The following is a 13,964-nucleotide window of genomic DNA, read 5'->3' on the forward strand; positions in this document are numbered from 1 at the left end:
AGGTAATTCAGACAGATTTAATCATGCTGTCAGAAACTTACTTAATTTCCTTCTTATCCAGCATACAGGCCATTCTTCTTAATTAAGGGAAATGGTTTTTTTACTTCCTTGGAGAACAAAATATTTCCAGTTGTCACTTTCTGTTCATGACTAATTAACTCCTAGCTCTAAAGGGTTAAGTGCCACCTGTCCATTTGGTGACTCAGCATACTCAGTTGGCCATAAAGTGTTTTTACATGGAACATTATTATGTATCTATTTACAATACTGAACAGATTATCTAGAAATTGAGACCAAGCATGATGGTAGTTTTGGTGTGATAGTAGGGCTGGAGTGATTCAGTTCTAGCATCCTTCTTTCAAGCATTCTGGAATGAACTTGAATGAATGAGTAACCTATCTCCTTTAAAAAAAAAAAAAAAGGTGAGAATAATTAGAAACTCGAGTTGCAAAATAGTCTCTGTAGATAGACCAGAAGAGCCTCATTTTGTCCTAGAAATTACAGCTGCCAACAACTGGCAGTTGCCAAGCTGGCGTGCTCAGTGCCGGCCTTGACAGAAGATGTAAAAGCTGCCATTCCAACAGAAAACTGAGGCTGCTTTCCTCCTAGTTCCTGCTCCCCCGTGTTGCTCAGCTCCCTCCTCCCATGTAAACTTGTGGCTTCTCAAAGCCTGGGATTTACTGTAGCTCGCCAGATGGTAGCTCTGAAAAGCATATGTTGTCTGCCTTAGCATTCAGCATCAGTCCAGCTTGTAGCTTTATCAGTCCCACTGGCACTAATAGTTCTGACCAGATTGTTTCCCTTCCGAATGCCAGCAAAACTCAGATAGTCTGCAAACTTCCCTTTGCTTTTTATCTTGAGTTGTTCATGCCGTGTTTGATGAAGTAGTTAGTAGTTTTTTACTACTAATTCCTCCTAGCAATATATATAAAGGGTATAAGGGCAAACACTTTTTCGGTAGTTCAAATGTCAACATATTTTAAAGGATTGGTGTCTCATTAATCAACATAAAGTGTCTTAGCATTGCTTGGTTGCTCCTTCTTTGGCACCTTGCACAGAAAATCTGTTTTTCATCATTTCCTTTTAGGCCATCCTGTGTGAATAAAAACCTGAGAGAGATCAGTAAGTAAAGTTACGAGTAAAGACTCGATTAGGCTACTGCAAAATGACACATTCTACTGCAAAAGTGACCACTGACTTGGAATGTGGGGAAAAAAAAGGATTTTTCTGGCACGTTTAAAGTACAACACTTACATAATAACTGCAACGTTTAATGTAATCTCTTCTTAAAGGAAATGTTTCATGATCATGTCTCCCAATCAAAGGGACTGTCTACCTGTCCACTACTTTATAAGTAATAGGCATAGTTTTTGTAGAGATGGTGCGGTGGCATTGTATAAAGGTTATCAGTGAGATGCAAGTAACTGTTGCTTTTTACTTATTTTATGACATGCCTTCTTCCCTTTTTTGTATCTCTTGCTTTCAGCACAGATTTCACATTTTAATATGGAATGCGCAGATGTATGTGCTCCAAGAGGTGGGGCACAGCAGACAGTTTTTGACACTTTGTTTCCTTTGACTGTTTATTTCCATGTTCTTTTTGAGTATGCGTGGATCATATGAACAAATAATAGCTGAAATGTAGCTGAAAGAGTCTGCATTGTATTGTAAAATTCTTAAAGCTTCAAACATTATTGTAACATGGGCAAAAACCTTATAGTGTGAACAAACCCCAAACATTTGGAAGGTAATTTTAAAGTATTACTGTATTGGTTAATGTTATATAGAGCAGATGAGTACACGCTATTCCCAACTTATTCTGTTTTTTTCTCCTAAATTATATTGTGAATCTTCTGATAGCATTGTCTGTTTTCCCACCCTTACTTATACATGTACATCACATTCTTGTTGAATGCATTCCGTTTTCCTAAAAATTACTCCCTTTCTCTGTCTGTAAAGCAACAGGAGATCCCCAAACTCAGAACCATTCTCACCGTCAAGTTTACTGTCCTCAAATTGTCTTCTGTTAGCTGCAGTTCAGATCCCATCCAAACCAGAGTGCTGCCCTCCCTCAACCTCCTCATGCACCCACATCAGAACCAAAGATTTCCTCAGCGCCTCTAAAACTGAAACTTAGCACCACCAGTGAAGGTTTCTTGGTGTTCTTGTGCCCTTGTTTTGGGAAGTGCAGAAGGAGCTGTGGGTATCAGCACTGCTTAACCTATAAAACTACAGCAATTCCTGCCTCTTGCTGGTCTTAGTAGTGCATCTTCTGCATAGTTCTCCAAAGCTTATGGCTTTATTCCTTCCTAAGCTGGATATTTTGCTAGTGTGTGTGCCTCTGTGTTAATGTCCTTCAATGTGAAAGAAGAATTTAAAAGATTTTAAAGATCTTGTTGCTCTGAAGGTTTGGGAAGGGTGGGTTGTGCATGAAGACCTGGAAGGCCAGTTACGAGGTGCAGTTTGCTGTAGGAGGGGTATCAGGGGTACATGCATGGCAGATCAGCTTGATTGTCTTCTCTCCTTCAGAGGGACTGAAGGAGCTTCAGGAGCACATATGAATTGTTAGTAGTTTTCCATTACAGATGTATGTTCCACAGATACATCTGTATCTTTTTTTTTTAATTAATTGACAGAAATACATCTTATCAATTTGCAAATACCTTCAAGGAAAATGTAATCCTGAAGCAAGACATAGTGAGTTTGATTAAAACAACACAGCTTTTAATTTTTTTGAATAGTTTAAAGGGTCTGTATGCAGCTACATTCTTCCTGACACCTGTCTGCATAAGCAGAAAGCAATCAACGACAAAAAAAAAACACCAAAACCTTTAAAGGAATTTCAGCTGATTTCTCGAAAATTGCAAAGAAAAAGGAGTGTGTTTTGTTCTGCATCTTGGAATAGTGGAGGATGCTTTTTGAATTATAGGTAGAGAAATTTTCTTTCAAAGCAGAAAGGGACTGGAACTCTTGTCTTACTGCATCCTGTTTTGACTGCAGCCTCAGTAATTCTTTATTAGATTTTCAACCCTGGTTATGTCTCTCAACCTGAGATATATGTCTCCATATAAAAAGACAGATAATTTACAGAAAATATATGAGATCCCTGTTAGGAATATTTTTCTCGATGGTAAAGGCAGTTGTTTGTTGATCTTTCCTAATGATTATGAGTGTTCCCCAATTACCTGGAAGATTAACTCATGGAAGGGAAGCAGAAAAGGTCTCAATGACAGGCTACATCAAGGCAGTTGTCCTGGTAAGGGGATCAGCTCAGTTAAAATCTTAATTTTGCCTCTTTTGTCTCAAGGTCACCATATAAAAAGTAGTTCCCTAGAGTAGTATAGTTATCTAGATAAAGAATTTATCTTCCTCGTCAGATACTCCAAACTAGAGATTATTTCATTAACAAACTTCGTGATCACTGGAGATACCAGTGAGAGTATGCTTCAAATGTCTGAAGCGTGGGGCATCTTCTCACGGAATGTTTTTTATTCTGTGATCCTTCAGAATATATTAAAAAAATTAATGTATTTGTTCAAAATGCTCATGGATATACTTATTAGTTTTGTAGCAGATCCACTTACTTAGTGGCAGAAATCCTTCCTCAAATGCATAAGACAGTAACCTTGTCCATGCACATTTCCAAGGCTGTTGCAGAAACTGCTGATGAAGACATGATCGTCTTATGTGTTGCTTGCAACACTCTCCCGAGTTCTTCAGAAACCCAGTGGCATTTGCTTGCAAAGTATTCCTAGTTGTATTCTGGAGTCCTGAAGCTGACAGACTGAGAAGACAGTATTACAGCTATATCAGAGAAGGAGGAACTAAGCCATCTGCACTATTTAGATAGGCCATTCAGCCCTGTATGTGGTATATTTATTACAGATAATGCTGCTGTCCCGCTTTTTCCAGGCAGTCAAAAGTCTGTAACAAATCATCTCAGTGGGCACTATTTGTATTGACCTGATATGAGTTGTCAAAGCCAGGCCTACAGAATGTATTTCATAAGAGGACATACCTCTTAATAAATCAATTTGCTAAGCACCCAAAAGAAATATGCCAAGCATGTCATTCTGAGAGTCTTTGCAGTCTTCGTTCCTTACCAGAGATTGGTCTCACCCAGTGGATACCAAAATAGAGCTGTGTACTTCCCATCTCAGATTCTCATGATAATGAAGATGCTGTAGCAAGGTACAGGTTGATGAATGTGGTGACACTCCTTTTCAATCAACCCCATCCTTTTGCATGTATTTCCCAGTACTGTCTATTGCAATGGCCAACTTAGGATCAGACTGGGTACAGCTTGAAAACAATTTTGTTTTTAAAGAGATAAGCTAAATTGTGTAAGATTTTTATTTGGCTGTCTCAGCAACATAAAATCATCAGGCTTTTAGCCCTGCAATCAACCAGTTTACGTTTTTTTCAGAATGGTCCTGCTAGCATCACTGACCTCACATCATTTTCTTAGAGCAAGACTGAATGTTCTCATGCATGTTTTTCTTTTATATCAGAAATCCTCTTCCACTGAGTTGGTACATTCACTGTGCTTTCTTTTTTGTCCTTGGCAGCTGCTCAGTTTAATACCTTTTGCTGAAGACTGGATTTTCAGGAGCTGTCAGCTTCTAAGATGTATCTTGATTCTTTAACATACGCTATTTCAAAACGATGGGATAATATCAACTCTCATCCCAAATTTCTGCAAGTTTTTAAAGAGGACTTGTCTCTTTTGATAACTTGTGTAGTATATGCTGTAAGGCAAGCATAAGCTACTCTAGCATACTTCTTAAATTCTTTGCTTTTACAATTTTGTTCTCCTTACGTTGTATTTAGTTTTTGGTTTTGTTTCAATGACTGATTTTTACATTCAATTTTTTTCTGTTAATTATAGGTTACATCAGGTGTTATTCTAGAAGGACTGGAAAGATCACATACCCATATGAAAGAAAACAACTGCTGTATTGTAATTTGTTTTCTTTTCTGGCTAGTGGGACTGCAGTTAAAAGAGACACGTGTGATCTTAGATCACAAAAACACACTCTGAAACCTCAATAAAATGCCATTCATAAGGAAGATTTTATTGCTGTTTAGAAAATACTTTTTTCAGCCAAATGGTGCAGGTCTCTTGACCAGAGAGTGACTGGCTGTGTGTGATCTGTTCACTGGGCGGTTGGCCCGTGCACTGGAGTTAAAGGTAAAAAGAACAGCACCTTTGGGACTTCTTCCCACACTGCTAGGGCCAAATTCAACTAACCCAGCATGTTGCAGGGAGAAGGAATCTACATTGAGGCCTAATCAACCATTTTATAAATGTCATTTTTGGCTTTGCATCTGTTTGCTCAGTTAACAAAAGCAGAAGAAAAAATACAACAGAACATACTTATTTGTTGAACTACTGAATGCTTTTATTAAGGTCCTTAAAGCGTTAGTATTTTTCTTAACAAAGGAACACCCATATCATTATCTTACAGATTTATTTCAGAGTTCACCCTGAGTTTGTATTTTTAATGCTCCTAGCTTCTATAAAAACTAGAGTTTGCAAGGCTTTAAGGTTAAAGGTTTCTTTTCTAGTTCAAATGCTGTCACCTTTCAAAAATAATTACGGAACTTGATATATAATTAATTTGGTATTTAATCTCAGAAGCCTGATTTCAAGTTTGACATCAGTTATGAAATTATGGTAATTATTCATCATTTTCATCACACGACTTGCTTCCTAATAAATAGATACTGGAAATTTAAATATTTGGGAAGCTGCACATTACTTTTATTTAGGGTTTTTTTATCTGCACATTACTGGGGTGAATGGGTCTAGTGGATCATATCTACAAAACTAGAATTATGGATTGGTGGAAATGTGAGTGTGCTATAGATGTTTATCCGAAGTTTTCAGTGTCTTGGTTTTAGTATCTTGCATCTGGCCCTGTCTGAAAGTGGACCTTTAGTTTGCTTAATTTGATATGGACTTGTTGCACTAAAACGAAGACAATTCCGTTAATATCTGATTTTAATCTCTCAGTATTAGCCAGTTCATTAAGTTGGTATTTTCCTCCATTTACCTTGAGAATATGAAGGCAACAGCATTTGATTTCACCATTGTTTGTGTGTAATTGGGCTACTGCCGCATGACTGGAGTGTAGCCTGGTTTATTCTGTTTTTGTTCGATCAAGCAATTGAAGGAAAAAATAAGTCTATTTTCCCTGAAATAGATTATTGCTTAGAGCATGCATTTCAGACAAGTGTTTCTCATCCTCGGCTAGATTTCTCTTTCTATTAACACATTTATTAGGTACCTTTCTCTAAATTCACTAACTGTGGATGCTGTGCCATTTCACTGTATCGTAAGGAAAATTGTTTCCATAAATGAGTGTTCCCTACTGGTTGCTGAGAAATAACATTTCACAGTGGAAGCACCTGTAGCATTCAGATTTAGCATTCACGGTTTTGATTATATTTCTTTGTCTTCTGCTAGATGAAATCAGAGATGAATAGAAGAAGTGGAAAAAAAAAATGTATTACCCTATATTGCATGTTATGTGGCCAAATATGAGAGGTTGTTGGGTTTGATAGTTGACCCATTTTACCTCAGAGAAGCTTTGGCCTGAGTTTGAAGGCCCGTAGTTGCTCACACAGGTAATTCTTAACCCGGAGGAAAGAAGGCAAGAAGTGTGGATTTGAGATCAGCTTCTAGTCTTTGACTTCCACACCTCTTGATTCATACACTATCAGGCTCCTGTGCCTAAAATTTGGGGCAAGCTGGTTTCCCATAGCTTGTCTAGTCTTCATCCCTTGCCCCCTCCAGTGCTGATCTGAACACACACTTTGTTTTTAAAAATCAAAGTTCCCCAGCTTCAGGAAATGAAGTCCACCCTCCTCATCTCTTAAAGCCACTGTGGGACTTCTTGCTTGCATACAGCAGACCAGTTGAATTTTCAGGGGCTGTTAATATTTTCATTGGCTTATGCTACCTTGTCATATAAAAGGCACAGAACAGTGAGGAGCAGTGTAACAAAATGATCACAGATTGTGGGAGGAGACGCTCACAAGCAGAAGTAACTTGAGTGTGGAGTTTGCCCACTGTGCATCCGAACCAGAGCAGCTCATTGGAAGTATGTTGTTTGGTTTATTTTAGCTGGGATGCCATGTACAATGGAGGTGGTAATATTGAACCAAGCTTTTTGAAAAGCATAATGAAATCATGGTTTCTTTTACTTAGTGCACTATTTTTTGACTTTAGTCTAACATTGAGGAATAGCGACAAATTACTTAGGAATCTGGGATTGCTACGTGCAGCCCAATGAAGCAAAGGAAGAGGCCCAGTTAACACTTACTGTTTTTAAAAAAAATAAATCCAGCCATGCTAAATTCCATGTGGATCTTCAGCAGTGTGTAACTTCCCTGATCCTAATTTTTCAATGCGTAAGATAGGGAACTTTGTTCAGCCTTTGGCAATTCTCCTTTGACTGTCAATCAGACACTCAGTTGCGGTGATGGGACTGTGTGATGTGGTCGGTCCTGTTTCCTTCATCACTTCTGTAACTTCCTTTCATCACTTTTATTTTTTTCTTGAGGTTAAGCAATTAGGCTTTCCAGACTCTGCCATTATTCTCTGTGGTCTGGTGATCAACCACTAGTAACGTAAAATGAGATTTGAGTGACTAAGAGCTAAAGCAAAACCTTTCAGTACAGGGTTTTTTCTTATTTTCAAAACAAAGTAGCATTTTTGGGAAGAGTTTCTCCTTGGCTTCCTTCTGTTATACTTCCCAGAATGTAAACGTTTTACTTTCTGTACCAAATCTAAAAAAAACAACCAAACAAGCAAAACCATACAAACAAACAAACCAAACAAACAAAAACCCACAACCCAGCTATGTGTTTATGATCTTTTAAATTCATAAGTTAAGGTTAAGGATATGGCCAACTGAAATATTTGGTGAGGCAGACCTTAAAAACAAAGAAGTGATGAAGGAGATGGTGAGGGTAATGTAGTAAGTTGGACACTTTCCTGTGAGTTTTAAATCAGTCTAGCTCAGATCACTAGCATCCCATTGTTTTGATGTTTTTGTTTTCAGTAAAAATTTCATTTTTTTTCTCACCCATGTAATCATTAATCAACAAAACTGCTAGTAAGGGTCTGAGCAACTTAGCTGAGTGTTTCCTGCTTTCCAGCATTTCCTTCTGGAATTTTCTCCCATTATAGTGCGTTTTGCGCTCTGACCTGAATTGCTGTAGTATTACAGTCTTTCAGATGGCTGCTCCATTTCATTCCAGGAGTGAATAAATGTACTCCTGTGTCTCTTAGGACTACAAAGTACTTTTAGGTCTTCTGCAAGGATATCAACTTCCTCGAGGGGGGCAGCAGAGGGATAGGTGCTGATCTCCTCTTTCTGGTGACCAGTGGTAGGACACGAGGAAATGGAGTGTCCTGCTGCATCAAGGGAGGTTCAAGTTGGGCATTAGGAAAACGTTCTTCACTGAGAGGGTGGTTGGTCTCTGGAACAGGGTCCCCATGGAAGTGGTCATGGCACTAAGCCTGTCTGGATGATGCTCTTTGTCGTATGGTTTAGTTTTAAATAGTCCTGTGGGGAGCAGACGATTGGACTCCAATGATCCTTATGGGTCACTTCCAACCTGAGATATTCTATGATTCTGTATTATAGACTGTAGAATCTAGTAAGTCCATAATACAAGGCAAATTGCAGTTCTAAACTAAATAATATCTTGCTTCATTGAATACAGTTTTCTTTGCAGTTTTTTTCAGTAATGTTGAATATTGTATCAGTTTAACTTATGTTGAGGAACAAAGTGTTTTTAAAAGCAAATGAAGTTCATCTATCCATCAGGATTAGTAGCTGCAGCAACAGTGGATTGTCCTGTGGGTGGTGGTAATGCTACGTCAATGAAGGCTCAAGCTAAACAATCTTTCTGACATGGCTGACTGACACATAGAAATATTTTCTGAGTACCCAAGTCAGATGAATGAAACAGGCTGTTCCTATAGCTGTGCACAAGATCTGTATATTTTTTCCTATTCTGTGTACTCATTAGGTGAAATATAGTATGTGCGTATACATTTTGTCTTGAAGGTAAGCTTCTCTGGTGGTTCGAATGACTTGTAAATGTTTACTTGGATTATTATAAAAACACTGCTATGTGTTAGCCACATAACTGCAAAGGAAAAAATATATTAAACTGTAATTTTAAAATTCAAATTAACTTACGCATATTTTCAGTTAACATTTTGTCACCTTTTATTTTAGAAGAAGAACATTTGAAATTGTGCCAGAAAAGATAACCAGATGAGGATAATAGCTTATGTTACATTAACATGTAGCATGAAAATCCATACGAGGAAAGAATTAACAGCTTTATATGCTGATGTACATTACAATAAAAGATAATAAGATTAGTATTAAAATGCAAAAACATATTCATGTTAGTACAGAAAAATAATTTCATAAAAGCTTTAATAAATAATAAGACCTATAGAGCAATTAATCTTACTAGGGAGGAAAACTCTTGCTTATTCTGATTGTTTTCATTCATTTCCTATAGTGTTCAGCTATACCTCATCACTGGAAATTCAAGAGTTTCATAGAGGAGTGGAAAGGTGTGGCTTTTTTAAGTGGTGGAGGGAGCTCTGTCATTTAAGAAAGGGTAAAATAATAGAAAATTACTAGTTCTTTTCAGTGTCCAGGCTGAGAAATTTTATGGGTTTCTTTCAGCAGGTGTATTGCTTAAATTAGCCACCCAAAATCAAAGGATGTGAAATGACTGATTCTGAAAATTTTGGCCTGTCTTTTGTCAAAAGCCTTCTCATTTTATTTTTTTAACTTAGAAGCCTGATTTTGATTCCACTTCCTTTTCTCTAATATATTCATTGTAGCAGTACTTGACGTGACATATTGTGAAATGGAGAAAGATTCTAAGCAATGGAAAAGATTTTTCATTTCCAAGTGTTAAATTTTTTAGGATCTGTACCTCAGAAAAAGTAATTAGCTGAAAATTGCTATTAAAAAATGTAAAATAAATTATTTCCAAACTGAGTGGGATTCTTCACTGTAAATCAGTATAATAAACATTCTCATTAGATGATTCTTGTTTTATATATGACTAGAAAAGTTTTTACTATTTGATGTGAGGGTGACTCTGAGAACAAACCTCTTCTGAGATGAGGTAGTTTTGCTTTTGTTAGTTTTGTTATTGCTTCTACTGGTTCCAGTGATATTCTTCTTTCAAGCTTTATCTCATTGAATGTGACCCGGCTCTCCGATTTTTATTAGAATCGCCAGCATTCTTTTCTGTCTCTGTAGTCCCATGTTTCAAAAATTCGTGTGCTCTTTATGATGAGAATTCCACATTCACATGAGGAGTTGGTGTTTACTCAGTTACTGTACATGCTAACTTGCACCATCATTGCAATTAATTCGTGCTATCTCTAATCATGTGCAGTTTTTTCAGTTTTAATAAAAATTCTCTTTCAGATGAAGGATTTCTTTAAAACTTCACTGTCCCTTTGACAGGGTTATGTGCTGTATATATGTGTAATTGCATTCAAAAGAGTTAAAGGAACAGTAAGTTCACAAAATGAGGCTCTCAAACTGAGGGAATTCCAGAGCTTTGTTTCTTTCTGCAGTCCTTATTAGCTTCCTTGTACACACATATTACGGCAAATCTTTATTTTCCTCTTGACCTCTCATAGGATGCACCAGTTGCAATGTGCTCACTTAAGGCACATACGTTCTGTATTTTATTGTTCCAGTTCAGTATGTGGTCCAGTTCTGCACATTGTTCAGTGGTGGTATGAAGATGTTCTATAACGACCATGTTATATTTCATTGTTCAAAACAGTAACAGGACTGTCTTATTGAGCCATGAATTTGATGATTCCTATTATTGAAGCTTTTGAGGTCTGTTGATATTAAAAATGTGTGTATTTAAATATTTTTAAAATAATGTTTGTATATATGAAAACATTATTATCTGACTTTGAAGACTGAAAGTTATCTGACAGAGGATTCTTTACAGAACTGCACCATGGATTCTTTCATGGTGCAAATGTTCAAGGGCTCTGGGCTTGCATATGCTAAACGCTTTACACAATTATCTGCGTGAAGTATTGTAACAGTGAGAATTATCATTTGGTACTGGGGCATTGAGCTAAGATGAGATGTGTTTTCATGCATGGAATATCTGCAAGCCTTTTAGATTTATAGATTTCAAGTTTGACACAACCTTCTCAGTTTATATAGTTAAACAGTTGGGGAAATTTTGGCTAATGCCATAGATACCTGTATCATTTGAAAGGTTTATTGCCCAACTTTCGTTGCTTTATGACATTAGAGTTGCAGAGTTTTAGTTCTATCCTGCAGATGAATTCAAGTTTCCAAACAGTATGATGGTTATGAAGATTGAGCTGAGTATTACAAGCCCTAGCTGATTTCAAGACATCCATCTCTTAAACTGCTTTAGGAAAGCTTGAGTTTGTCTCAAAATATCTACCTAGCGTATTAGAAAGACATTAATTTCAGTTCACACATGAGAAGGTGGTTGTCAATAGTATGTATCTTTATAATTACTCCTTTCTTTGAAATACATCTTTTGTCTGAAAACGTTTTGGACCATGCAGGACATTATCTACTTCAGACATATTTTGGTGAGGATTGTGGCTTTATTAGTATTGTTGTCTCTTGTCTAACCAGTAGATTACAGTAATGCAGATCAGTTTCCCAACAGGTGAATATACGTTTGCAAGTTAATAAAAAAGAATTATTTTTCCTAATTTTAATTTAGAAGTTGAATGTGTTAGGCTTACATATTTTCATTTTCTGCATTGACTTAGCTGTACTTTCTGTGTTTATTTTACTGGACAGATAGAACTGTGTATTGTGCAAGCTGGGTCAGTGCCAACATAATATTTCCAATAAGTTGTTTAATCACTGAACAAGTCTGCTTTCAAACTGGGCAATGCGCCCTTTGCCAGTGTGCAGCACTGGGTTAGAATAACTTAACAGTTATACTGGTTGTGTTTGAAAAGCACCCTGACTCACAACAATTGTAACTGTTGGACAAGGTAGTTAGTATGCCAATAATTTTTTAACATCATCAGAAAAGGACTTGTTTTTTTTTTTTCTTGGTCTCTGGAGGCCCATCAGCACTTTTTCACACTAATAGAAATTTGTTTAGCACCAAGGAAAATTTGCTGTCTTTGCAATTTTCCCAGCTCCAGTTGGCTTACATTGCCAAAAGCAGAGCTCAGCGTTGAACCTACATTTTTTTGGGAGAACTCAAAGCACTTATTAGCCATATGCCACATAATTTGAAGATACGTGTTGCAAAGAGATACGTTCTTGTTCTTGCTTGTACTTCTGTCATGTGTTCTGAAGAAAATATTAAAGCAATTGTTTGTGATCTCTTCTAAAAGTACTTCTGAAACAGAGAAGAAACAGCTTCCTTCTCTATGTGGATAACATACCATATAGGAAGCTACTATATGATTCTGCTTTCTAAAAAGTAAATTAAAGAGCCATCTCTACTACTTGCATGATGTTTTGGGGAAATCTTGCAACCAAAGAATCTGTCTTTTATTCCAGAATCCAAACTCCAGATATAATTACGGAGAAAAGGGCTGAGGAAGCAAAGCTAGCCTGTTTTGTTTTGATTGGACTAAAAGTTTAGACTTCAGTTCTCTGTGGTCAGGAGGCTGAGATTAAAGGGTCTGTAATTAGATTCAATGCTCCATGTGTCTTAATGCCCAGAAAGGCCAAACCCTGTCTGCAGGCAATGGCAGTTGCCAGGATCATCAAAAATAATTCATAGATGCAAGTGAAAAGGAAACTATACGCACTTTTTGAAACAGTTTGTTCTTCCTTGTTCTGTCTTGTTTCTGTAGAAAGAAAGGATAGAAAATCCCTCATAATATCTAGTAAACAAGTAGAACTTGAGGTTGAAAAGAAATAGTTTTACTTCTGGAAACAGATTGCTTAGATCTTGTAGGTAGTCCCCTGTATTCAAGTCATGTTTCATTAGTTTTTCCTTCAGATCCTCCTGTTTTCCTTGCATTAGATATAGTGGTACCCAAAGCAAAATAGGATATTAGGTGTCTGTGTTTTATATGTACATGAGTGTATGAACAGAAAAGATTTCTAGTCACAAGAGGGCAGGTGCATCTTTTGATTAATAGCTTATGCCAAATAATAATTAAGGTTTTCCCTTCAGAAATTTCTGCATTTGGGTTAATGGTAATACGCAAAATGAAGTGGGGGTTTGAGGCTGAATTAGCAGTTGAGGGTAACGCTTGAGGATGAGTTTGGCTTTGATGACCTCCTGCAAATGAAATGGTGGTACTTGAGGGCTCCCCTGTTCCCCAGTCCAGCTCACCAGCGCTGGGGCTGACAGCAGGCCTGCTCTGGACCACGTGCTGAGTCCTCTTCTCTTTTACAGGCAAGTTAAAGATCAAAATAAGAAAGTAGCAAATCTGAAGCACAAAGAGCAAGTGGAGAAAAAGAAGAGTGCACAGATGCTGGAGGAGGCCAGGAGACGAGAGGATAACCTTAATGACAGCTCCCAACAGCTTCAGGTAACATGGGAATTCAATTAAAGCAATGTAGCCCATCAGCCGGGCTCAGCTGACTCGCTCTCCACTGTAATTCCTGATCCCTTTTCATAGCTGTTACCTAAGAAATTTGTTACTGATTGTTTAAAAGGACACGTCTATCTCAGAGCACTTCAAAGAAAGCAGCCTCTCTCAGTTGCCTTCATAGTCTACTCCATTTTCATAAAAGGGTAAACTAGTTTTAACTCTTAGCTCCATTATGAAGTGCATCATTGGAATAATTTTATCATTTTGGTATTGAGATTGGTGTAGTGTTTCTCTCTTCGCTGCTCTTCTAACAGCTTTTTTCTTTAGCTGTTTTGTGTATTTTCCCAGCTGGCTTTACCTTATATTGGTGCCTTCAGTAAATGAG

General features: G+C 37.3%; 1 protein-coding gene across 24 annotated transcripts in view; it reads left to right on the top strand.

The window, feature by feature from the left end:
* ERC1 (ELKS/RAB6-interacting/CAST family member 1) overlaps window positions 1–13,964 on the top strand; it is a 293,279-nt gene that overhangs the window by 146,132 nt on the left and 133,183 nt on the right. For all 24 annotated transcript variants that reach the window (XR_010467217.1, XM_065035804.1, XM_065035905.1 and 21 more), the window contains one exon: window positions 13,441–13,576. Coding sequence is in view for 23 of the 24 variants with exons in the window: in XM_065035804.1 (XP_064891876.1) it covers window positions 13,441–13,576 (136 nt within the window). In the remaining variant the exon portion in view is untranslated. The remainder of the gene's footprint in view (window positions 1–13,440; window positions 13,577–13,964) is intronic.

This window comes from Columba livia, chromosome 1, assembly GCF_036013475.1.
Source record: "Columba livia isolate bColLiv1 breed racing homer chromosome 1, bColLiv1.pat.W.v2, whole genome shotgun sequence".
NCBI lineage: Eukaryota > Metazoa > Chordata > Aves > Columbiformes > Columbidae > Columba > Columba livia.